The 26,015-nt window shown below is 39.5% G+C and overlaps 1 protein-coding gene across 1 annotated transcript; it reads right to left on the reverse strand.

The window, feature by feature from the left end:
- Nucleotides 1-251: 251 nt before the first annotated feature.
- dcaf5 (ddb1 and cul4 associated factor 5) lies at nt 252-24,380 on the reverse strand. Its single transcript, XM_084742177.1, has 9 exons — nt 23,972-24,380; nt 21,348-21,491; nt 20,158-20,194; nt 19,908-20,047; nt 15,929-16,058; nt 14,040-14,253; nt 7,939-8,005; nt 6,007-6,134; nt 252-2,274 (listed from the first exon to the last, which is right to left on the reverse strand). The coding sequence occupies exons 1-9, from the start codon at nt 24,177-24,179 to the stop codon at nt 982-984; spliced, it is 2,361 nt and encodes a 786-aa protein (XP_084598303.1). The 5' UTR covers nt 24,180-24,380; the 3' UTR covers nt 252-981.
- Between the last annotated feature and the right edge of the window lie 1,635 nt (nt 24,381-26,015).

Raw genomic sequence — 26,015 nt, forward strand, 5'->3', positions numbered from 1 at the left:
CTACTCTGGACGACATCGGTTGCTCAGGGTCACGGACGGCCGATACGGCTTCAGATTTCTTTCACAATAGAGTTGAGGCTGTGTTGCCACGGCAACTCTATTAGTTTGGTAGCGGCGGAGACGAATCTACACTTAAATAACTGGTTTTCCGTTCACTTAAGACAGACGAGGTGTGTCAGAGAAAATAAACATTTCACCAATCGGACTGTGGATAAGTGAAGCCTCAGGAAGGAGTCGGTGGCAGTCGTCACTGGAGAACAAATTATTCTTTAATTGCAGGAACACAAAAGCGAGCGCTGGCTTGTAATGGTACCCAGGGGCTTGATAATGAGACAAAAAACAAAACAATTGAAAGCGTCATTTCAATGCACAGCTCAAAACAAATGGTGCTCCTTAAGATTTCTATGGCGACAGTCAATCCTTCAGACGCCCCTGGAGCAGAGCTGAGAATCACTTTAAAATGAAAACAAGCCCAATCAGATTTACGCTCAGTGTGAAACTGTAGAAAATTAAAATGCTGCAAAGCTTTTGTCCTCCATAAGACCTTTTTCTTTTTTTTTTTTCCTTTTTTTTTGTTATGGTTGGAGGAGCTCCAAATCCTGGGTGGAACTTTCTGCAACGACCAGAGCATGAGAAAGAAACACTGATGCTGCAGGAAAATAAATGTGTTTCACTTAAAATAACATTGTTATCAACAATATTCAGCTTATGCTTTATATTTTCCATTATTTAATTACTGTCATCCGCGGTTTGACCTTAAGAGTGATGACATTGTCCAATTTATTTGTTGAGAAACAAAAATTAACCACACTTTCTTTCTTTTTTTTAGTTCCTTAACGTCTTCTACTCAAAATCACCATGAGTTCATGTGTCGAGACGCAAAAAATGAAAAATCTGAGTTGTAAAAACCCATAAAAAACCCACTTCCTAAATTAAGTCTGTTAACAAATGGTTTCTTTCCGCCATGAGAAAGAGACATCACTATGTTTTTAACTTCTTTTCCGAGGGGGAGGAGCCTGACTCGCCTTCCTCTGACCTCACGTGAGTCCGTTTCTGTGCCAGGCCTTTTTCTCTCTGCGGCCTCGTGTCTTCGGGCGTAACTTCAGTCTCTTCCTCTGATTCTGAGGAGACGACCTGCGGCGCCACAGTCCGGTGCTGTCCGTTCACGCCGCGGCTGCGTCGGCTCTGGGAGTTACTGTCTAAAGCCCCCGAGCTGCTACACGCCTCCCCGCTGTCTGAGCTGTCTAAAGCCGGCTCTGCAGCGGCTCTGTCTCCAGTCCTGTGTCCGGACGCAGCCGGATGTCTCTCCAGCTCAGTCCTGTCGCTCCCGTCCTCGTTCTCTTGGCTCTCGGGGGACATGACCGGGCTCAGACACACAAAGTCAGAAGGGCTCAGACATTTCTCCTCGTCTCTGCCTCCTCCGCCGCCGGAGTGGGGTTTGATTTGGAGAGAGTTTTGCTCCTCACCTGACGAGGAGGAAGACAGGTCATCGATGGATATCGATGGGTAACTGCACGAATCGATGGCTGAGAACAGAGCCTGGACAGACTCGGGGCGGTCCCCAGCTCTGGAGACCACGTGCATGCGGCGCCTCCTCATCACGTTGCGCCGCCTCACTGCGCTCCGCCGCTCTTCGTCGTCACTGCTGGAGCTGGAGGTGGATGTTGAAGAGCTGGAGGCACCGGCAGGAAGTGAAGGAGACGAGGTGGGGCTGGACAGCGTGGAGTTATCTCTGGGGCTAGGTGAGTGAGGACGGGGCATGGGGTCGAGCCAAAACTCACTTGAGTCGGAGTCCTCATTCACAAGAAAGCCGGACTGATGGCGCTGATGCCGGCTCCGCCTCCTCGGCCGCCCCTCTGCCTCCGCTCCGGCTTGCTCCTCCCCTCCCGAGGCGTCCGGCCCAGCCAGCGAGGAAGAGGACGAGTTGTCAGAGTCACTGTGGTGACCGGCAGCCGAGACCACGGTGGGTGCTGTGGGCGTGGCCCGCGTGGTGCGGCGTCCCCTGGCGTGCAGCTGCATGATGGCCTCCTCGCTCAGGTCGCTGTCGGAGTCGGAGCTCCAGCCCTCGATCTCTCGACGCACCAGAGAGTCGAAGAACGCCATCATGCGCGGGTCCTCCTGGATGGACTGGCTGACGTAGTCGTGGGACAGACCGCTGCCGCTGTTCAGCACCAGGCTGATGTACTCCTCGTGGGTGTAGAGGCTGCGAGACTTGTCCTCCACGCGGCCCTCCAGGTCACCGAGACTGTCGGGCTGCTGGTACGGACTCCACACCTGTGAAGACAGCGGGGAGGAGAAGTGGAGGGAGGGATAAAGTTACAGGGATGGAAAAGGGAGATGATGGAGATAAAAAAAAAAAAGAACAAGAAGATTTACAGTCGGACAGATTTGAAGGCAGAATGACAGAGTGAAAAATGGAGAAAAAGTGAGAATCAAAGAGCGGAGAGGCCCCGGTCAGTTTGAAAGACTCCCAGTTATTGATAGCTTCATATTACAGAACACCTGGAGCTGTATCATCTTTCACACTGTACAGTAAAATGTACAAAACACACAGCTTGTGTTTCTCTACTGAAAAAACAGAATCTGAATCTTTCTTACAGTTCCGCAAAGGCATTTGGGTGAATCATTTGACCTTCTAAAACACAGATCTTTGAACTGTTTGCAAAGATTTACCCCAAGAAAAATAATAATTGGAGTAAGAAACCATTTTTTCTGATTATTTTAACCTGATTAAGGTCTCAGTCAGAGGAGTAAGTCTCTATAAGCAGTGGCAAAATCAGATATATTTAAGTTCATAATAGACAGAGTTTTTTCCTTTTCAAATTAAGGCTGCATGATATGGTAAAAAAAAATGGCATTGCAATTATTTCAACACATACTACTACTGCAATATGACTCATAATTAGTAGCAATCATCATTTTCCATTTTTACTGAAAAACACTGAAAATCATGAGGATGTGAGCAAACGAACGTGTGTTTTGGGAACAAGATTTACAGGCCAGACCTCTGTGGAAAAAAGCTTCCTGAAGCCGGTATCTTTTGCAGTTTATTATTATGCAATTCAAAATGCTTGGTCATGATAACTTTTCATTCCTGCAACCACGTTTTTAGGTTTACCTAATGAGAAAAGTAAAACAAAAAAACAGTGGCACTTCTTTTTTCTTTTGCACTTATTTTCAGCTGCAGAACAAACCAGGGAGGATCTGAAGGGCCAAATGACCCAATAACTAATAATTTAAAACTATAATTATTAATTGCAGTTCATATTATCATTATAGTTCTCGTTCCTTGTTGTTTTCTTATCTTTAAAGGTTGTTTTTATCTGTACCTTGTTATTGTCCCCCTATCTCCCCTGCTTGACTTTCTGCTTGAATTCTTAGCACTTTTCTAATATTTTCTAACTTTTTTTTAGTATTTTGATCCACAATATATCCCATACATATAGCAGAATTGACAATAAAGTTGACTTTGACTGTTACATCCATCACTGATGAAGTATGATACATTTCGTTTTTTGTTTTTTACCGCACATGAAAATGATGTCCTGATGTCCTCAAATGTTTTCTTTTGTCCAAAATAACAAAGACATCTGGTTCACTGTCACAGAGGAGTAAAGATACCAGAAAATATTCATATTTGCGAAGCTGATATCAGAGAATTTGGACATTTTCTATTAAAAAAATGACTCTGAATGATTAATCAGTTTCGAAACAGTTGCAGATTAATTGAATAATCGTTTAATAATCAAATAATCATTGCAGCTCTAGCTTTGATATGAAATACCCATGAAAGTAACAGTTAATTTATGCTTTGCAAGTAACTGATTTTACAGATAGTTTGTGTGAGAGATAAGGAATATAAAAGGAGTTTATGCTACCATCAGGTATCACTGTTTGGCTGCAGGAGGACTGTATGAGCAGGACACACTGTCCCGCTCCTCCTTCACTGTGACTGGACGTCTGGGGAAAAAGTGGCAGTGACGAGCACAGCGCTTTATGCAAAGTTGGTCTTTTCTTTTTAACTCAAGATGACAAGAAAAAACACCACATGCACAGCGGTCAGCGCAGAAAAAACGCTCAGCACCTCGTCACACTGCAGGTGTTTGTATCATCATGTAAATATGTCGCGTTCCCATTTCAAACAATCCAGAAAAGACAAATAAAAAACGCCTCGGTGGACAAAGCTCTTCAGTGGAGCAGACTGCTCACTAATATGAGTAAAGGAGAACAAAACATGTGCTTTGTTTCTGTGATCACAGGCAAAGTAACTGGCTTCACTGAGTCAGTCAAAAAACAGTGAGACACTGAGCCGACTTCAAATGCCGGCTGGTTTATTCATGAGGTCAGCACCAGGACAATACAGTGACTCAGACAGCTCGCACTGAATAAGACTGAACACAGGAACGCAGCTGCTGTGTGCAGCATAAAATCATAATATTGTGAGGAGTGTTTTCTTTAATCAGCGAGCTCCTGTCAAAGAAGTCAACCAATCAAAACAAACAGCTTTACATATGAGCTCTATCAGGAGTCAGTTTTTTAAATTTTTAGCCATGAAACTGAAGCTGATCCTGAGCGACAGTGACAGCTTCAGCAGTAACAAATTGTCCTTACTGCATTCGAGCGTCGGTCTACTGCGTCACATCAGACACTCTCTGACCACAGCGAGTCTCTGTGAACATGCAGCTCTGTGACAGAAGATGATCTGACTTCATCAATAGTTTCATCATGGCGAAAATATTACGCAGCTGTCAGACCACATGACGCTCACTCCGTCTGTCTCACTGCTGCGACTCAGAATCTACATCATCAAAACTACTGGAAAGGAGGCCTGTCACTCTGTCTGATCAGGGCCGTACGCTTTATTGATGACTGAGTCTTCAGTCACTTAAAAAACAGATTATTATTATCATGTGAATTGCAGTTACTGTATTTATTTTACTTCCTAACTGGAAGGAAAACTTATTTAATCAAATCATATACAGGGTGGAAAATTAAGATCGACTGCCTGCAAAATGTAGTAAAATATTAAAGTGACTGACAGATTTCAGATACGAAATAATAATGATGATGACGGTGAATCAGAACATTAATCTGTTCACATTTTAATAAGTTAATTTTTCATCCTGTGACACGGATCAGCTGTTTGCTCCGGATCAAACTGGAGACGTAACCAGTTCTCGCTCCCAAGTCTGTACTTCTTGAACAGAAAACTCAGGATATTTAGAGGTTTCCCACTGGAAATGACACATAATAAAGACAGCAGCAAGCAGCTTGGTATCAGCGAGGGGGATTTACCTAGATAAACAGCTCCCTGGTGATCTTCCCTCAGACATCGGACACTTTATTTGGGTTTTTCTTGTTAAATAAGAAGGTATAGTATAGATCAATCATTCCCAAACACTGGGTCAGATTTGGGTCCCAAAATAAATAAAAGACTGTGAAGGAAATTCTGCAAATTTAAGATTTCTAGCTGCAGTATAGCTTTTATTAAGCATTTAAAATATGTATATTGTTTTACTGATTAGAGGAAAAAACTAGAGGCTGTTAATTCTAAGTCTAAATTCACTTATTTTGTCTCATTTATGAAGTAGGCTAAAATGTCCTTTACTGTTTTCCTGATAAGAGGAAATAAAAACAGTGAGATGACCTGTTAACTCAGCCTAAATGAATTAATTTCTCATTTATAAAGTTTTAACATGTGCGCAGCGCTTCTGATGCGAGTGATAGGAATAAATAGAAACGGGGCGGGCGACAAAAGTTGTCATCAAAACGGTTAGGACACTCTCACAGAGAACAATGCATTTTGTCACTGATGCTCACTCTCGTCACTATTATGTTATGTTATGTTATGTTTACGAAGCCTTCGCTGTTTGACTCAGACAACCTAGGCAAATATCCCTGGGGTCAGACTGACCCCAAGGGTAAAATGTGTTAGTGATATTTGAGGATGATAGGAGGGTTAACCCCCCTTTCTTAAAAATACAACAACAACATTTCTTTACTAACCTTGATGACTTTCTCCACGCCGGAGGAGCAGATCATGTAGGTATGAGGGTTGAAGCGGACCTGGTTCACGATGGAGCGGTGACCCTTGAGGACCATGAAAGCCCCGTTTACCACACGACCAGGGCCTCCTTAAAGGAAACGCAAGACGTGGATTTGTTTAATGTGACGCTAGCAGAAAAAAATACAAAAGTGCAGGGTCACAGAGATACAAATCTATGACAAACATTCATTAGAGGGAGCCTCTTAAGAGTCATTTTTACTCTGGGACTCCATTAGAGTAACATGATTCACAGTTTAAAAACATCTTTATCTTATCCTTTATCTTATACTGGCTTTTTAGCAGCCCCTCAGTTCATCCTCTGCTTGAAACAATCCATTATTGCTCTGGTTTTCTTGTGGCCCTGCTTCCTAAAAGTCCACTTCCTTCCAATCAGCAGCCTGCTGAGGGGCAGCACTGCTTCATCCTCTTGCCGAAATGCTTAACAGCACATGACAGCTAAGATAAATCTATATGGAGCAGTGAATCTGATGGTAAAACTTTATCATATTTAATGGAGAAAATGCCTTGATGACTTATGGAGTTTCCCGGTGGATGGATAACATAAGCTTCACTTGTTGCTATAGTAACCTGCCGTTAAATGTAGCTTCTGTCAGCTAGTTATCCATGCAGCTAGCAGGCCGGAGTTATATATGATGATGATGATGATGATGATGATGATGATGATGATGGAAAATATGATTCAGATCAGAGACAACCAATAAAGAAACCTGTGACAAACTGAGATCAACTCATCTCTGAAAGCAGGAAAAAAACATCTTGGAAGCGTTGCACCCAGAGCACTTTGAAGCTTGAGCTTTTTCCTCACAGGGATTTTTTTTCCTACGAAGGTTTACCTCATAATTTGAAACTCTGGCCATGTTTAATATAAACATCCGACATCGTCACTCTATATATTTACATATGAGAGAAAATGAGGTAAAGCATAATAGGTCCCCTTTAAAAGAAACACATTAAGCTACACAAACACAGCCATGATTAATCAAACTGCTTCTAAATATTCCAAAACAGAAAATACAGACTGTGATATATGGCAGTGGTAACAGCAGTAATGTAATCCTCATAATGTGCCATTAGTCTGACACCAAATAGGCGCTGTGCACATACTTGCAGTGTGAGTAACTCCTGGGAAAATAAAATCCATAAATGTGTCAGGTGGTGCTGCGGAGCTACAAACGACCACATTCTTGGATTGTTGCATTTTTGGGATTTTCTTCCCAGAGTCATTAGATTCGAGGCGTGTTCGCAGTAAGCCATATTTCTAACTTTTCTGCTTTAACTCGGCTTTTTAGTGAGTTTTGACAGGGGGAAAGCATTAAAACGAGAAAGAGCCGGTGCATTTTGATACGAGTGGGAACTTAACCTGAACTAAGGCTGCAAAATGGAGGATTATATAATGAGACAGATGTTGATATTAGATATCGGAGAGGTGCTCCTGGCTGCAAAGCATATTGTGACCAAATGAACTCGGGGCAAACCGCAGACTGGCAATGAGAACAGAGACGTCCATCATTCTTCCTGAGGCTGCAGCAACTGGAAACAGAATTGTTTTGCCTTCCCTGACGCCAATGAAATCTTTAACCTTGCAGGATGACACAAAACTCTGTCCTTCAAACCAGCTATTTTTAAGTTGCAAAGTATCTGTTTACAAGCCTCGATTTCCTGACGAACAGCGTGAACTTACACACAAATGAAAGAAGGATTTTGCACAGCAGAGAGCAGAAAATTAACAATCTCACCATGGGAACCAAATGATTAAATTATTGTCCTCCTTTTCTTATGCTGAGCTGCAAAAATAAAGGTAAATCATGGCCTACACAAGAACATAGATCCATGTTTACGTGCAGTCTGTGCAGACAGATTCAATAACTCACCTGCTTCTGGGTCCTTGGGGATTTTCCACATGTAGAGGTTGAAGTCATCCGACCCGGACAAGATGTACTGAAGAGGAAAACAGAGGGATGTTTAGAGATTTAAGTCTGCTCCGTTTTGTATGACAGAACTTTCCATCCGACCACATGAGAGAGGAAATCTTATATACATATACACAGAGAGGGAGAGCGAGAGAGAAACCCTGGGGGGGTCAATATGTGGCACAGAACCACCAGACCTTATCTCAGCGTTTCGACTCATAATGTGGATCAAACGCGCTCCTGACGTGACATGACAGTCTGACCCCCACACAGCTCCTGCTCCCCGTCTGAACTGTTATTAGACTTCGTAAACAGATGGTTCCACTTAAACCTGTCGCTTCAGGTAAGTTTTGACAGAGCCGGAGTGGAGGGGCGTGTTTAGTTCTTATACATGCATCTGTCTTAAAATGAAACGGGGGGGGGGGGGGGAAATGAGCTAGAGGCTGACTCTCTGTAGCACTGACAGAAATGGATTCATTTCCAAAATTAAAGGGAAAATTCATCACTTTTCATGTGGATGTCCAGTCAGTGCTGATGATAAATGTAGTTGACTGAATCCATAAATCTCTCAGTGCTGCTATATTGACAGAGAAAGTTTTTCTGCTGCAAAATCTGTTGTTCTTCCTGCATCCACTGATGTCACAGTGATGTAGTTAAAGCCAAGATACACGAATGAGATACCGTTGCCTAAATGAGAATTTGTGAACAACTGTATAAAACGCATTTTTGCAGTAAGATGATCTGCTGCTCTGTTTCATATGAAGAGTGCTGTGGCTTTCAGTGAATTTGACCGTGTGGAGGAAGTGGGGTGTGGAGGAACAGTGATGCTATGTGTTACCTGCTCTCTTGATTAGGACTTGTTGCTCTGTACTCTGCTGTCTGACACGTTTTTGCATAAATGATTTGCAGCAGTGTTTCTCATCTTTCTTATAAACCCGAACCCTAAACGAAAGGTTGGTGGTGTAACGACAGTTCTTTCACTGTCCGTTTTGAGGAAATAAAGAGGAGGCACAGGAGAGGGAGGAGGGGGAGCGCTTGTTTTGTGTGAGCGAGGCAGCAGGCATCCGGCAAGAGCGGTGCAGGCAGAGGCAGGCTAAAGTTACAGCGGCAGTTTCTTGATGCCAAAAATTAAAAATATGTGCATGATGAGATGTACTGATGTGCAAGTGCTGCATCATTTTTTTAACTGATACAGGCCATCTGAATTGATGCACTTGTATTTTACACATTAAAGCCTGATGCATTGGATGCATGAGTGAATCGTCACACGAGAAGCGCGCTTTTTGCCCCCTGATCGCCCATTCCTGCCCCCTCCCTGTGATTATGCCTACGGTTGTAGCTACTGGCTGTTGTGATTAGCAAGGCTGTATTTTTTTTATGTTTAACATGATGTGTTTGGCTGAAACTGTTCCTGAACTCCAGGGGTGAACACATCTGTCACATCTGACAGAAATACAAGCTTAAAATCCTGGCGGGAACGTCTCTGTCTTGGCCACTGTTAGTATCATCTGTGCTGTAAGAGTAGTCATCCAATCACAATCACAGCCAGTAACACTGGCTACAGTCAGAGCTCAGCTATCAACACTTATTTAAGAGCGTTTGGCTGTAGTTTAGTTATATTCTGGACTTCACAAGCATCCACATCTACAAATATTTAGGTGGTCAATGTGAAGGACCAGAATGTTTTCTGTCTCCTTCTTTCTTTTGGTTCATTTCTATTCAGTTGGAATTTCTTTTTTGTTTCAAGCCTTACTTCACCATCTGGGGGCTCATTTTTGTCAAATCATTTACATTTGTTTTTAGGCATCACTCTGTGTGGCTGGGTTTCTGACATTCTGTCAAGTCGAGAATGATTTTTGTGCCGTTTTATCTGCCACTGATTTAAACAAATGTCTTCAATTTCCCTCAGTAAATATTCTGCTGGTCTCTGTGGGAACATTTCTCTTTTAACTTGCTCAAGAATGTTTCTAGAAGACGGTGACTTGCAACCGGGTCGGCTGGTCGAAACATTTTTAACTCCTGTAGTCACTTTTTCATTTGGTGAATGAACCTATGTAAAAATGCTGATGAGAAATCAGTATGTCTTAACCACAGACTGTTAGTCACGTCCCTGTAGCTGCAGGGCACACGAACACACTGTGAACTGAACACCTGCGTGCTCCGCCTCGGGTTCTCAGAGGACACGTCAAGTAGGAATGTCACACCCATGACGCCCTCCCCTCTTTCCTTTCCCACTCTGCACCTCTGCTTTCACACCTCTCTGAGAAAATCCTCTGCTGTCTGTGGTTCTGGGTCTGTACGAGGAACTTTCTGAATTTGGAGCGCTGTGAGAGCAACGGCAGAAATCTTCAGGTCAAACCTCGAGCATTTCATTTGAGTTTTATGGTTTGTTTTGCTTCATCTTCCCTTTTCCTCTAAACTGTTTTGTCTTATTACAACTGACATACTGTATCTACGCTCTATGAAATATTTGCTATGAAGTTTCCAGAGTTTACCTTTTGGTAAAGTAAATTCTCTGGTTTTGACATCAAATTCTCAACTCAACCCTTTCAGTCACTTTTAGCTCATAAGTTCACACACAGACAGAGAGGGTGACTTGAACAAAACCATCACTGTATAAGTAATTTTAATTTGCAATATCAATATAATCACAATATACTGCAGTGTATTTTCTGAAAAATCAATCTGTAAACTTTTTATGGACAAAATCTTTGTCAGATGACAGCTGATTGGTTACCCAAACTGCACTTTGGCCAATGACAGGGTTTAACAATATGAATTGTCTGCTTGTCTTGGGTGAGAAAAATGTCACGTCAAGTTATTAAATCTGGTTACTCACTTGCTTGACCGCACAAGTGGTTAAAAAAAGTCTTAACCTACTCAGCCATTTTAGTAACTGATTAATCGTTAGAGTAATTCTTTATGCAAAAATGACACAAAATGCTGTTTTCAGCCTCTCAAGTATGGAGATTTCACACTTTTCTCAATTTATTATCATAGAAAACTGAATATTTTGGGGTTTTAGACAAAACAAGACATTTAAAGGCATTACATTAGACTTGGAAATTAGGAAATTAGATGGAAATTTTTATTACATTTCGTAGATGATGCAGCCACCGATTCAACATACCAGTTAACTTTATTCTTTATTATTTACTTTATTCAGATCTCCATTAGCTTCTGAAAACTGGTTGCTAGTCTTTCTGAGGTCCACATAAAGTAACACGTAACATTACACAAACTTTACTTCAGTCTTTGTTAATATTTAAAAAATGCTACTAAATAAAACAATTTGTATAAGAGACAAGAAAAAATTGACTTCAGGCTGCTTTCATAGATTTTTTTTCTTCCTGGCCTTGAGTGGTCAAATTGTCTTATTGCCTTATTAAAAGAAAAAACACGATCAGTCGTAGAACATATTTAACAGTAACTTGATATCAGAGTGAACAGTAGCGGTCGTGGCCTCACCGAGCAGCTCTGCTGTACTGGGTGTGGTTGGATGTGGTTAAGAATGAGCTGCTGTTGCTTCTGTAACCACACCTAACACTGATTTCACGGTCTATCGACGTGACCTGAAGTAAACTTCTACACCACTGCAGTGAAACCGCTGACAGTCAGTTAATAATAAGTTTTAAACTGCTCACTCGCTCAGTTTCACTTTTTTTGGCGCTCGCCAACTGGTCATTTTTGTAATCGCATTAGCCTGTTGGACGTTCACATGTCAATTAACAATCATTATTAAATCAAAATCATCTCAAAGCTTCATCTTTAGTTACACTGGTAGTCACATATATACGTTTAAATATTTTCAGTTGAGTAATTTCCTTTAAATATGATGCAAATTTATGCTGTTTGTATTATGATTTATTAAGATATTCTGTTTCCATAAATTTACTCTCCTGTCTGTAGGATTACTCAATCAATCCTGTGTTTATTTGTTCTTTCCTGTGTTTTATTTTTTCAATCTCTTTGTAAAGTATGTTGATCAACATAAACTTGACTTGATTTAAGGACAAAAAACACCTGGTTAATAATTATTAATGAACTGTATGAATTAGTAATTGTATGAAACACTTCGTGTTGCATTTTGTTTGTATAAATAAAGTCTGACTGATATGACGTCATACAAAAAGGTCTGTGATATTCATGTTTTTGTATTAATTATTAATAATCAGTCATTTGAATGGGCAGGATTACTTTAATCTACTGTTAACATTTGAGAACATTTCACACAACAGCAGGAAGCAAACTTGAACACTGACATATTATTGAAATTTCCAACAGGGAACTCAAAATTCCGATGTTCCAGTTCGATTTGAATGCATCATCATGAATGAGAACTGCACTGAGGGAGACGAGACAGAGGAGAGGAGCGAATATAACGTGGATCAGTCTGTTTCTCACTATTTTTCTATTTCCTCTTCTTCATATTCCTGTTCATATTTTTTATGTGTTAATCTTTATTTTTGTTGATGCCTCTTTATATTTTTGCTGCAAACTTTGCTGCTGTAATACTGAAAATTTCCCCTTTGTGGAACTAATAAAGGAATGTCTTTAAACTTATCTTACTTCCACACCTCATATATACCTGTACGTAAACCACGTAAAACATTATTACTGCACTAAAAACACATATAAGACCCACTGAGCCACAGGTGTCTTGTTCAAGTTAAATTTAAAAAATCTGATCAGATCCAGTTTTTCTGTCCAAGGAGGAGATCAGACTCAAACCAGCAACCTTGTTGTACAATCCTGACCTGATCCTTTAACCTTTACACTGCCTCCTTCACTCCTGCAGGGAGGGAGGGATCATTTTTTAAGCCTTCATGAGCTCCGCTGACACCCGAGGATAATGTTAACATAATAAACATGACTGCAGGGTGATGTCATGTCTGAGGAGGACCAACGGGACGACCATTGGCTGAGCGCAGCAGCTTCTGGTGTTCCTCCAACACGCAAAAAGTCCCAATTTCACAGACGGAACTAATATATTCTTCTGTTTTTATTCCGTCTATTGATCCCACATGTTCCCAATATTCTCCTTACATTTCATTTTAAGTGACCACAAAGTCAGATAAAACAGTCTCTCCTCAGTTTCACATCACTTACAGTATATATTCTCTTTCTGCTTGTTGTATGAGGAGTTTAATTACACTACTGAGTGTAATTTATTATATAAAAGACATTGGGTCTCATGTAAGAACCTCTTGTACAAACAGATTTGTTCTTAAGAGGTGCATACAAGAGATTTAAGAGAACTTGTTGCATTCACGGATTTCCTAACCCTCTCCTCTCGCTGCAGTCATCGATCAGCCCTTACTGCGGCTGAGGTGAGTCGTTTTTTCTCTCTTAAGCCAATTTCACATGGAGACGTTTCCTCTTTATTCCAGTGACAGTCCGACCCTCCGGTAACACGGCATTAACAGCACTTGTTTTTCCAATTTCTTTGCTTTAGCAGCTCTTTTAATTTCACTGCTGAGGCTGTTACAATGACAGATTTTTCTTCATGGATCTCTGAAAGCAGGACATCCAACTCCAAACTTTTAAAGCTCTTTTTTTTCTCTCTTTGATGCCATTTTTATGAATGAACACTTCCTGACTTATGGAGCAGGAAGCGCAGCTGTATATATGGTATTATATTCCAAGTCTCATGCACGTGCAATTAAATATGCACAGGTTGATAATTTACACAGTTTTCTGAAGTTAGGAGCGTTTTTCGAATCTGACATTTCGTGTTCATACGAGCTCTTCATACGAGAAATTTGAGAAAAGAATATGAAAATGTTCTTGCATGAAGCCCAACGCTTTCATGGCTGCAAAATGTGTAACGTTACACACATATATGCTTATTTAGGCAAAGAGAACGGTGTGTTTGGAAACACTGGGACACTGACAAGAGTTGGAGATTTAAATTCTGCCTGCCTTTCTTTTGATCCTGTACATCTATTATAATCTATAAATGTGTTATTACTTTATTAACCAACTTTTTATCATCTCTACTTGTAGTAATAATGATATGAGAAATAGTTTTAGTTGAGGATTTGTGTGATCCGATGACCGACCTGATCTTTGTCCCCAGCGAAGCAGCAGCTCTTCATGGTGCAGGAGTTGAAGTAGCCCTGGTTGTCAAACTGGAAGCTGGGCAGGCGCGAGTGCAGCTCGTAGAGGACGGGCGGCAGGCGGCGACGCAGCGCCAGCAGCTGGGTGCCGGTGCTGTTGAAGCGAACACTCATGGCGCTCTGCAGGGACATGCTGCCTCCGTAACGCAGCAGCGAGCTGAGAGAGCAGAGGGAGAGAACATATCAGCGCTCGGTGAGACCGATCCTTGTTTTTTTTTTTTGTTTGTTTTAAATCTGGCTAAATCACAAAGTGAGACTTCAGAAGAGACAAGGATCATTTTAAAACCAGTATGTGCAATATTTCCCCACTAGCCAGACGTCATCGTCACTCATTTGCCTATCTTACACTGCTTATTAGGGCTAAGGATTATTTATTCGATGTTTGGTGACGATGTTCCTGTTTCCTGGGTTTGTACAGCTTATTAAGAGTGAAATTAAAGCACCTTCAATGTACCCAAACCAAAAAATTACACTTTTGAAGCTTTATCAGATCTAAATTATTACAATAAATTAGGGATGTAAAAATATATCAAATATTGTAATATTATAATTAAAAAATGTCTCAATACTGAAGCAGACTGTAATAATGTGCACAGTGATATTATATGGTAAATTATTTAATTTTAATGTTTTTATTGTAGTTTATAGAAGGACTGATAATGATCGCTTTGCACATCCTTTGGTCATTGCTGGCTACTTTTATATTATAAACTGTATCAAGTCTGCAGCTTATCAGACGACTCATGAATATAAAATCAGAACGACAAGATAAAACAGACTTCATCTGGAGGCTATTTTTAATGTTAGTAGTAAATTGAGGGAATTTCTAAGAAGTGAGTGTAAACAAACCCACGCTGCAGCGAGGCCAAGCCAAAACCGGAGGAGGAGAAATGACTCAGTATTTACTTTTATTGGAAATGCCGTCATTTGTTTATTAAAAAGCGAAACCTAACCCTAACCTGAGTAAACACACACTCAGCGCAATTCAGTGTTTTCACAGAGTCATTTCAGTGGTATAAACATTTTGGGTTTTGCAGAGGGACGGTTCTGCTGCTGGCAGGACTGATCAGAGACGGGGTCTCTAACTGTGAGACGACGGCACCACCTGGTGGACACGAGCGGGACAAAGTGCATCACAAGAGCAAACTGTTAGAAAATGAGTGAGAGTCCAAAATCTACAGTATAATAAATAAAATAAAATAAATAATAAGGTACAGTTTTTGCCACTTTCAAAACCTCTAAACTTAAGGAGGCTGTGACTGCCAAAATCAAACACAAATAAATAAATGAATGAATATGACACTAAATGCACCAAAAATATTATTCCACATGCATGTAGGCATAAATCAATCAATCAGAAGTAAATAATTTGGGGAAATACAACTCAAAGGGGAAAATAACACAGAAATAAATACCTAAAAACATATACATATTTTAAAAAAATATATGAATTAATAAATAAAATGGAAAATTAAATGGGAAAATAAATAAACATTGGAATGAATACAAAGCTAAATAAATACACAAGCATTTATTCTTAATATTATTTTTGGTGCATTTAATGAAACAGTAATTTATTTATTGAGTCATTTACTTATTTTTTCTAATCATAATTTTGGCAATTACAGTCCTCCATATAAGTGAGGATGTTAATAACATGTTTTTACTGTTTTATTAATTCATTATAAAAGTTTTTTTTCTGTTTTGTTTTCATTCCCTCTTTCATGTTTTATTTTCATGCTGTAACCCATTGCATGTTTCAGTGATGCTGCACAGGAGACAATAAAGTTTTATCTCATCTTGAAAGATGGGTCGACAAAGGAGCGTCTAACCTGCGAGGCTTGCGGATGTCCCACAATCCCACTCCCTCCTTGGAGTTGGCGGTGGCGATGAGCCTGGGCTCCACGGGGTTAAACATCACACTGTGGAAAGCTGAGGGGTAGCTGGCCAGGCAGAACGGCTCTACAGGAAGACATGACACTTCAATTAATTTCAATTACATGATTACTGACATCATAATTACCACTTTGGTCAAAGTCTTTTTTAGCCACACGAGCAGCGATGCTCTCGGGACGTTAATGCTGGTCTGCTGATGGCGTCCAAACGATGTTTCCTACTGACTTCAGTGGTCCAGTTTTCATCTAACATCACCATGCAGTTCATATTTGTCGTTCTGAGTGAAACATCTTGACACCCATCATACAAATTGCCATGAAAATTGAAGCAGACATTCACGGACCCCGTTAAATCCTCTGACCTTTCACCTAGTGCCATCATATCACATTCCCATCATCCTCAGCTAATTAGCAAGTATTAGCATGCAAACACAATAAACCTTTTGTCTTAGAGGGCCAAAACTGAAACTTAATGGTGGGCCATGGGCCAAAAAAAACACTTTCAGTATTGTATTGTTAAGATGCAAAATGATACGAGGATCCAAAGTTCCCTTAATTGACTTCCTGTGCAAAGAGTCACTTTGCCTGCGGTGCTCAGATTATGAAAAGATGTAATATTTAAGGATCCTGCATATTTATAGAGCATTTTTACCTCATGAAAATACAACAGCTTAAACTTTATAGTCATATATATATTTAGAATCAATTTTATTTTTTGTTTTGCTAGAAAAGTCACTTTGTGCAGCCCTGCACTAAACTAATAAGGTGAACACTGTAAACATCACACCCACTTAACACCAGTATGTGTCATTATTTGTTAGCATGCTAACATTAGCATTTAGCTCAAAGCACCACTGTGTCGAAGCACAGGCTCACAGACCAGTCTTGTTTATACTTATTTTGGTGAGATTAATGGATTAATATAGATGAAGGCCATGATAATTATGTTAGAAACTTATCATACGATATATAGACATGACCTCAGTTATTTTTGCCAAGCTTCATATTGCCCGTTGTGTTTACATAAGTATGTTATGAACATTTTAGCCAACATGATGCCAGAATAAACAGCAGGGTTTTCCCTACCATTTAAAGACTTGGACGCAGCGTCTAAAAGCAGAATGGGCAGAAAAAAAAAAACACTATGCCGAGAGTGAGACACATTTTGTGGCCTTTTCTGGGAGCGCTGCCTCTGTCATCTGCTGTCCACCTCAGAGTTTCACGTTTGCTTTTCTAGCATAGGCCAAACACTGCAGAATTTAAAGCCACCAAATAGTTTTCTGGTCGATACAGCTCTTCCATTTTTATCATTTATTTACAGATGAACTCACACTGAGGCAGCCATCACCAACACATCTGATCTCAGATGCTGTCCTGGCAAACCCCAGAAATTAATTCACATAAAAAAAGACATACAGATATGCACTGAAACCTGTTTGATTTTTTCAAGGGACATTCTCTTTCTTGAGATTATTTTTAAGCATTTTTATTTGACCCTGTCTGTTGTATATTTTGTTTTTGTGTAAGAACAACAAAAATAAAGTTTGTGAATGAGGCACACTGCTCTTTGAAAGGGCGTTGAGCAATATTATGTTATTACCATTATATCAGTGGCATAAAATGGTGCTAAAACTACAATAATATTGTAGCAATTATTTATAGGAAAATCTGTCCTCCAACACAAGTAGCATGTACATGTTGATATATATGTGAGTTTGACTGTATGTGGAGCAGAATTTGATATGATCCAGTTTCATTCCTCTTAAATTCCAGAAGAGGGCAGTCGACTCGCCGGTTGGTCCCAAAAATTCACATCACTGCTGCATTTTGTCAATCAACAATTCAATCAAAACGTTTGCCAGGCCAGGTGTATTTTCTTTACACCTTATAGTTATGGCCACAGAGGAAATGATAATACAACAGCACTTATATTTAGAGAGACAGATCGACTTACAGAGGAATGCATTTGTGTGTAACTTTTATCCTTCAAACTGGGGCTTCGGTGCCGGAAACAGGCCGACATAAAAAGCCTGCTGGCAGACACAGAGTACAGATTACTGCTAAAAGTATTATTAGGTCAACTTGGTCACAAGGAAGGCTTCTAAAATAGACGGATGTGGACGTCATGCAAGATGATCCACTGCATTTTTAAAGTTATCAACGAGTCTCACTAAGTCCCATCCTGAAGTTCATCAGAGACGCTTAAATACGCCACGTGGCTGCACACAAACAGGTTCTTTAATTACAGCCACAAAGAGAAAACAAAAGAGAAAACACGCTTCAGAGAGCAGCTCTGTTTGTTTTATTATCACTAAGACCTTTGAAGAGGTGCATTATTAACAAGTAATAATGCCAATGTTTAGACAATGATTCAGAGTTTTTACCGGACAGAAAACAAATCTTTTAAGAGACAGTAGCCTCACATAACATCAGTTTATATTTTCACATTATGAGAAATTATATCATCAGTGTTAGTGGGTTATCTTATCCAGATGTTATTTGTGGTTATGGTGGTGGCAAATGCTATTTGTAACATGATTTAATTCTGCATGCCTTGTCATTCTCATGCATAAACTGTGAACATGACATCAGAGGGTGTTACTAAGTTTGTCTTATCATTATCATCATCCAATGAGCCTTAGAGGAACACACCAGGGTTTTACCGGGCTACCTACTTCAAAGACAGGCCGCCTTTGTTGAAATTTCATTTTTTTTAAATGCCAAAATAATTGTGCCTTTTATCAGGCAGTTTAAAAAAAGTCATTCTCTGATTTCAGCTTCTCAAATGTATATATTTTCTGATTTATTTAGTCCTCTTATGACAGTAAACTGAAAATATTTGTGTTTTTGACAGAAGACGACATTTGGAGACGTCATCTTGGACTGCAGAAAACAGTGATCAATATTTTTCAACATTTTCTGGCATTTTATGGACCAAACCACTAATCAATTAATAGAGAAAATAATCAACAGATTAACCAATAATGAAAATAATTGTTAGTTGCAGCCCTAAAATGAACCAAATGACAGATGTGAACGCACCCTCAGACGACCATTAGCTCACCTCAGAGCCTTTTGCTTTAAACGTCATGAGTTTCATTCGGGGTCGTAAGAAAGTTTGATGAATTAGTGAATGAATAAAACAAGAAATTCAACATATATTGTTATGAGTTGCTCATATATCGCTGTGTCAACTTCGCTGACCCAGTGGCCTAACGTTGCATGCCAAACAGTAGCCCCCATCCATGTCCTCAAAATGAGTCCAGTGACTGATCAGTCCACTGATAACCGTGTATAAACTTCTGACTCATAAGTTTCTACAAATATTGGTAATTTATAAACACTGAGACTAATTATTTCATGAACAGCCTGAACTACAGGTCTGAAGGCACTGCGAGATGACATTTGCTCACATCGGAGCCCTCGCTCTTAAAGACAGAGGGTTCATTTAGGGGCTGTCAATAAATCACCATTTGGATGACATAAATTCAATACTTTCATTTTCTTACTTGTCCATATTAGAATTAAACTGAGTTACTCTCATGTAGCACAACTTTCACAAATAAATAATAAGTAATACATTTATTTTAGACAAATATTAGCATAGAAAATAATATTTTTTTCTTGTTTTTCACCGTTTCCATGTCAAGTGACCCAGTGACTCCAAATCAATATCAAATTACTACACTGGATAAATAGGCCATGTTTGCTTTAAATTGGATTTCAGTGCTTCTTGTATTTCATATCAATATTTTTATGGAAAATTCATGAATTTATTTCTGTATCTCTGTGCTCTTCTGTCCTTTTCTCTCGTTTCTTTCTCTCTTGTCTGAGATTTTTCACTTCAGAGCAGTCTTTGCCACCTATGTCTCAAAAACTCCAGGTAAAACCCTGCACACACGTCTCCTCCACTCACCTGCGTTTGGCGGCTCGCGGGTGTCCCAGATGAGAACACGACCGTCATCAGATGAGCTGGCGAACACATTGTCATTGACCGGGCTGACAGACAAACTGTACACGGCGTCGATGTGCAGGAACACGTTCAGAGTTTCTCTTCTGCGGAAACAACAATCATACAAATGTTGTTGTACATGCAAGTGCAGTTTTATAAAAGCTGGAGGATATTAAAACATTTTGATGCTACAGAAATGTATTATTTTACCCACCTCTCCACGTCATGAAGAATCACCTGCTCATCATTTCCTGAAACGCAGCAAACAGACAAACTGAATCACAAAAGAAATGTATGCAGAGGATAAATCAGGGCAAAACAGTAACGCTTTGCTTTATTTCTTTATTTATTTCATTTTTACTTATCTAGGAAAGTTACTAAGAACATATTCTTATTTAAAATGGAGGCCTGGCCAAAGACAAGAGCATTGGCAACCGCATTATAACATATAAAAAACGGGGACAGCAAACATTCAAACAACAGCAAAGATTTGCACTACTGGTATTCTGGAAACCAGAAACTGAGGGTTCACTGATTAGATTTATTTTGAACATTTAAAATAATAAAATATATATGTGTAGAAAACTAAACAAAACAGATACAAACAATAAATGATGAAGAGACTTACAGCAGGAAACATAAATTAACATTTAATGTCCAAAAAAGAGCAGGAAGAAGCAACATGCTTCCCAGGGTTTATTGACGGCGCCTGTTATGAACTGGGTTGTGATGGTTTGTCATTTTTAAAAAGTGGGTCCCCAGAAATAAAGTTGGGCAAACACTTCTGTAAATTATTGGATAAACACAAACAAACATGTTCAGTTAGTTAATTATCTATCAACTAAATCTTTATACAGCATCATCCATATTTTATCTTCTTGACTAATTTGCAGGGCAGACTGTAAGTGGTCAGTAAGCAGGATTCACCACAGGCCTCCAGAAAGACTTAATCCACATCTTAAAATTTTTATTTTTCCATCAATAATTTATACACAACACCATTAACGTGCAATGAAGTGACTAAAACATTTCTGCAGCCACTTAAACGCACATAAAAATATCAACTAAATATTTTAGCTAACAATATATTTTGCATTCTGGTGAAGTATAAACTAAGATAATGTTTTTTTTCTGTCCAATGTGCATATGTGTTTTTTTTTTTTGTTTGTTTTTTAGCGTCTCCAACGTCAGTGTTGTTACGTTTATCATGTTCTGTGGTTAATTCACTTTGCTGCATCAAAAAAGGGTCTCCCCAGGTGGATCAAAGTTTTCTCATTTAATCAGATCCACCTTTTATCTGTACACGCCCCAGAGCGACAGCGCACAAGAACACCGGAGGAAAGAAGAACCGGCTTTGTAGTCGTAAAAAGAGCAGAGATCAGAAGTCGTTTTTCTCGCCCTTACCACCAGAGAAGACCTTCTTGTTGGTGCTGTCGAAGGCGAGGCAGAAGATGTTGGACAGATGTTCTCCCTTCAGTTTCACAGGTTTGGACCGAGCGTGGATGGCTTTCTCCATGTGCCACAGGAGAACCCGGCGGTCGTCTCCTCCTGAGGACACGACAAGATGGATTAACACCACCAACTCAGATAAATGCAAAGAATCGTCCAGAGCAGCAGCGGTTTTCAAACCTTTTGAGTCGAGACCCTTTAAAGTGATGCAAAGTCTACCTACAACCTCACGTCACTGCAAAGATTTAGAGCTCTAGCGGTTAGTTTGTTAATCACTTCAAGCAGCAACAATAAACTTTCCCATTTTGTGTTGATTTTGGAGGCTCCTGTGGACCAAAGCGCTAGTTTCTCCACTGCCAAAACCACAAAACATGCCAAAAATTAAATCTAAAGAAAAATCTCCTCCCTTTCTTCTTTAACTGACAAAAGTGGCTTTTTCAGGGAAAATGTAAACACAGCCTCTTCCGGTCTGCATGCAATAAATAGTTCCTCCTAAATTCAAGGAGAATCGGACACAGCAGCAAACATTAAGAGGTCCTACATATGATGGTCTTGTTAACTTATGTAGGTCAGAGAAAAGAGGAATCAGTATTAAACTGAGGCTGTTTCATAAACTGTTAAAAACTCCTTGTTGTACATTTAAAAGTCATTTTTAAACAAATCCTCCAATCATTCTCTTGTTCCAATGTGATGTTTTGTTGGCTGTCTCTGTTTACATCAGTGCAAAGTTCAGGATTATTAGCAAGAGAAAATGAGATATTTCAAGGCAGGAGGGCTGTTGTACAACCTGAGCATACTTTTGGAGTATTTTGCTGCTAATAATAAATGCTAATACTTTGGTGCTTTCACCTTGGTAAAATGCATTTTGCATGCACTACTTGTAACTAAGTATTTTATACTGTTGTATGGCTACTTTCACTTAACTAAATGACCTGAGTACTTTTTACACCACTGAAAACTGGTGTAATTTATAAAATTGGTCTTTCAAATAAGGAATGACATTGTCGATATGAAAAGATTGTACTTTAATTAGTTGCTCATGCTCAGTTTAACAGTGGTGAAAAGTACTTTTACTTAAGTTGTACTTGAGTACAGTTTTGAGGTGCTTTGAACAAGATAAGTATTCTCATTTTGTGCTACTTTATATATTGCACTTTTTATCAAACACGCAAAATGTGTGATCAGTTTATATCATAAAATAAGCCTTTATTAACCACCAGTGCTGAAATTCAGTATTAATATATTGTTATAGTTTTTAAAATGTTAATGCATCAATAATCAAATAACACAATCTTCATCACACAGACATTCAGGAATGGAGCCAAACTCTGTCTGAGGAGAGGCCCACTGTCTTACACTTTGAATTCCACTTACTGATACGTGTAAGAGGAAAGAGATGCATTTTCATTTTGTGGTGAACTGTCCCTTTAATCCACATCAGTTAGTTGAAAATAAACTCTTTAACAGATTAGAAAGTTTTAGAAATTAAAAAAAATAAGCTGTGAACCTGATTCATCATTATTTTGGCACCTGAAAATCAAATGGTTTTAATTGAAGATTCAGGCTAAAAACATGGTGGAAATAAGATTTTCTTAAGGCAACTTGTCATGTTTGGGCTTTAGGAGACTTGGATTACTCCAGATGAGCAGTATGGAGGCATTTTATGTTTTTATTCTGATTTCTGTTTTACGTTTGAAAGCTGGTCACCATTCATTTCCATTGTTTGGAAGATTCTGCAACACTGTTTTCCCGTGAAACTCCAGCTGTAGTTTGTGAACTAAAAAACTAAACCTGGCCTTTAATCTACATGAGTGGGAGTAGATAATGTCTGAATTTTAATTTTTGGGTGAACCATCCCTTTAAGAATTTCAGCTGGGTTCAAAACTCAAAAATCTATTGAAGCATGTTGCCTTGAAATTTTAAGTCTTTGCAACTTTTTGGGGTTTTGCAGTGTAAACCTTAAAACGTTAAAAACAAAACATTATTCATTTCCATATACTTTTTTACCAAAGCCACAAGCAGCCACTGGGGAGGGGCTAAAGAGCCACACCGCAGGCTGCAGACCCCTGACTCACCTGGTCAGGTGGAGTCAAGTTTATACTCCTGAATTTATGAAGTTAACTGCAGGTCTGTTTTGCAAACATGTAAACATCCTCAGCTGACCAAAAATGGCCAGCCTCAGGCTGTTATACTAAGTTAGGCCAGATGATGGTTTTTAATCCTCTCAGGACATAAATAGCATTGTGTTTCCAGGTGTCAGCCATGATTAGACTCATTGCGGGGTAAAACAAGAGCCTTTCAGCGGTCACAGTGATGAGTTTATGGGCTGACATGTGGGACAGGTCCGGGGCTGCTGCCCTCTGAGCTGCTGCTGTTTGGTTTGACGTTAGCTGCTGGAGCTAGCACGAGAGGCTAAGGCTAAGTTAGCATGGTGCTACAGCCCAGGAGGGTTTCAGCTGACTGCCAGGCTAGTTAGCGTTAGCATGCTAACATATTAAAGCGGTGTCGGGCAGCAGCAGCAGCAGGAGAAGAAGCAGAAGAAGAAGCAGAAGAAGAAGAAGGGGGATTTGTCAACTTACCGGACACCAGCCATTCTCCGCCGTTGTTGGAGAACTCGATGGCGTTGACACAGCCGAAGTGTCCGAGCATGTCCTTCTTGTAGAGGCTGGTGCAGCCGGCCAGCCTGCGTCTCTGGAACTCCTCCTTCATGAGCGGCTGTCCGGTGAGCTGTCTGCGGGACAGAAAGCCCACTGAGGAGCGCATACCGCAGCCCTGCAGCTCCTTCATGTTCACTGGGCAGAAATAAAACGACACGGCCCTCCTGCTCTGCTTTGTGTTCACGGCTGCAGCCTCCACATGTGTGTCTGTGTGTTCCTGCTCGGTGGATGTGTGTGTTGCTGCTCTGTTGGGTCTACATTATGGTGGATACCCCGCTGCTGCTGCTGCTGCCTGCTGATGTCGACGTTGTTTTGTACCTCCTCCTCCTCCTCCTCCTCCTCTTCCTCCTCCTGCCTGTGTGTCTGTAGTCTCTTGTCGGTAGTCCCAGCAGCAGCTTCCTGCTCTGACTGACCGGTGGAGGATCTCTCTCTCCCCCTGTCTGTCACTCATCACCAGCGGTGGAAACAGTACTGAAAACATGTACTCAAGTACAAGTACTGTCACATTACTAAAATATTACTCTATGACAAGTAAAAACACTGGTGTTAGAAATATACTTAAGTAAAATACTCAGAATATTAGTTACTTTTAACTGCTGATGTCACAGTCACCTTTTGCAGTTTTTTTTTAAAAGACATGAAAAGAAAAAGATGTTGATGTTGAAGAAAATCTACCAACATGTTACATATTTAACAGCATTTACTTCGTGGATATTGACAATCAACTTTCTGCTGTTAGCGTTTGTTTAGAAAATAGGAAAGAAGCTCGTGCAAAGACTAACTAAAAAATCTATACAAAATATTGCCCACAAGAAAAATGCTGAGGATGGAAACTGCTGTTTCTGTAAATCTGAAATTGAAGATACATTACATCTTTGTTGGTTCTGTCCTCATGGCAATTTTTTTGGACAACTATCAAAAGATGGCTTGCATCAAGATCCCTTTTTTAACCATGTGCCCTCAAACAATAATTCTGGGTGAATTAAGAAATGGATGCCCTACCATCTTAAATACTATTATATTATTAGGTAAAAGATTTATTTTTGAATTGAAGGGAAAAGAGCAACTGACATTACCCTGTTTTCTTTCTCTTTTAAAACATGACTTTATGTTAGAAGGCATTATTGCTAAAAGGCAGGGGAAGTTGAATGAATATGAAAAAAGATGGAATAGATTAATATTGATATTCACCCCAAAACTTCAGTACTGATCAGGCTCTAACCTTTATGTTACAGATTCAAATTATTAACACAAAATATATCAATAAATACAATACATTATAGTAATATTGATAAAATGGAAATCACAGTATATACATTTACAATTAGGTCCACATTTACCAGCTGCAACATTCAAATGATTCGTACATCAATCAGTGATTATAATGCAATAATAATATAAATTATACTGAAACAGGTCATTGTCTGTAATGAGTGTAATAACATTGTTAACAGGAGAAGATTATGTTTTAATTAATGGTTTATGCTCAGATTACAAGCTGCAGAAAGTACTTTTACTTAAATTGTAGTCGAGTACAGTTTTGAGATACTTTGAACTTGAGTAAGATGAGTATTTTTAGTATGTGCTACTTTGACTATCACACTTTTTACTAAAATATCAGACATGCAAAATGTGTCATCAGTTTCTATGATAAGATAAACTTTTATTGACCATCTGTGCCAAAGTTCAGTATTGACGTATTGTTATATATTTAACTATTTTAAAGTATAAAGGAGGTAAAATGAGCTCCTGGTCGACCACATGAAAATGCTTTTTGCATGTTAATATATAATAATATCTAAATTAACCCAATACTCTGACAAGGCCCATTCTGCATGGTGAGTACTTTTACTGTTAATACTTAAAGTACATTGTACTAATAATAGTTCCTTTAGTTTTTTAAAACATAATTATGAATAAAGGACTTTTAGAACAATATTTTCACATTGTAGTATTACAACTTTTT

This window comes from Lutjanus erythropterus, chromosome 18 (genome assembly GCF_056507025.1).
Source record: "Lutjanus erythropterus isolate fLutEry1 chromosome 18, fLutEry1.hap2, whole genome shotgun sequence".
Classification (NCBI taxonomy): domain Eukaryota; kingdom Metazoa; phylum Chordata; class Actinopteri; order Lutjaniformes; family Lutjanidae; genus Lutjanus; species Lutjanus erythropterus.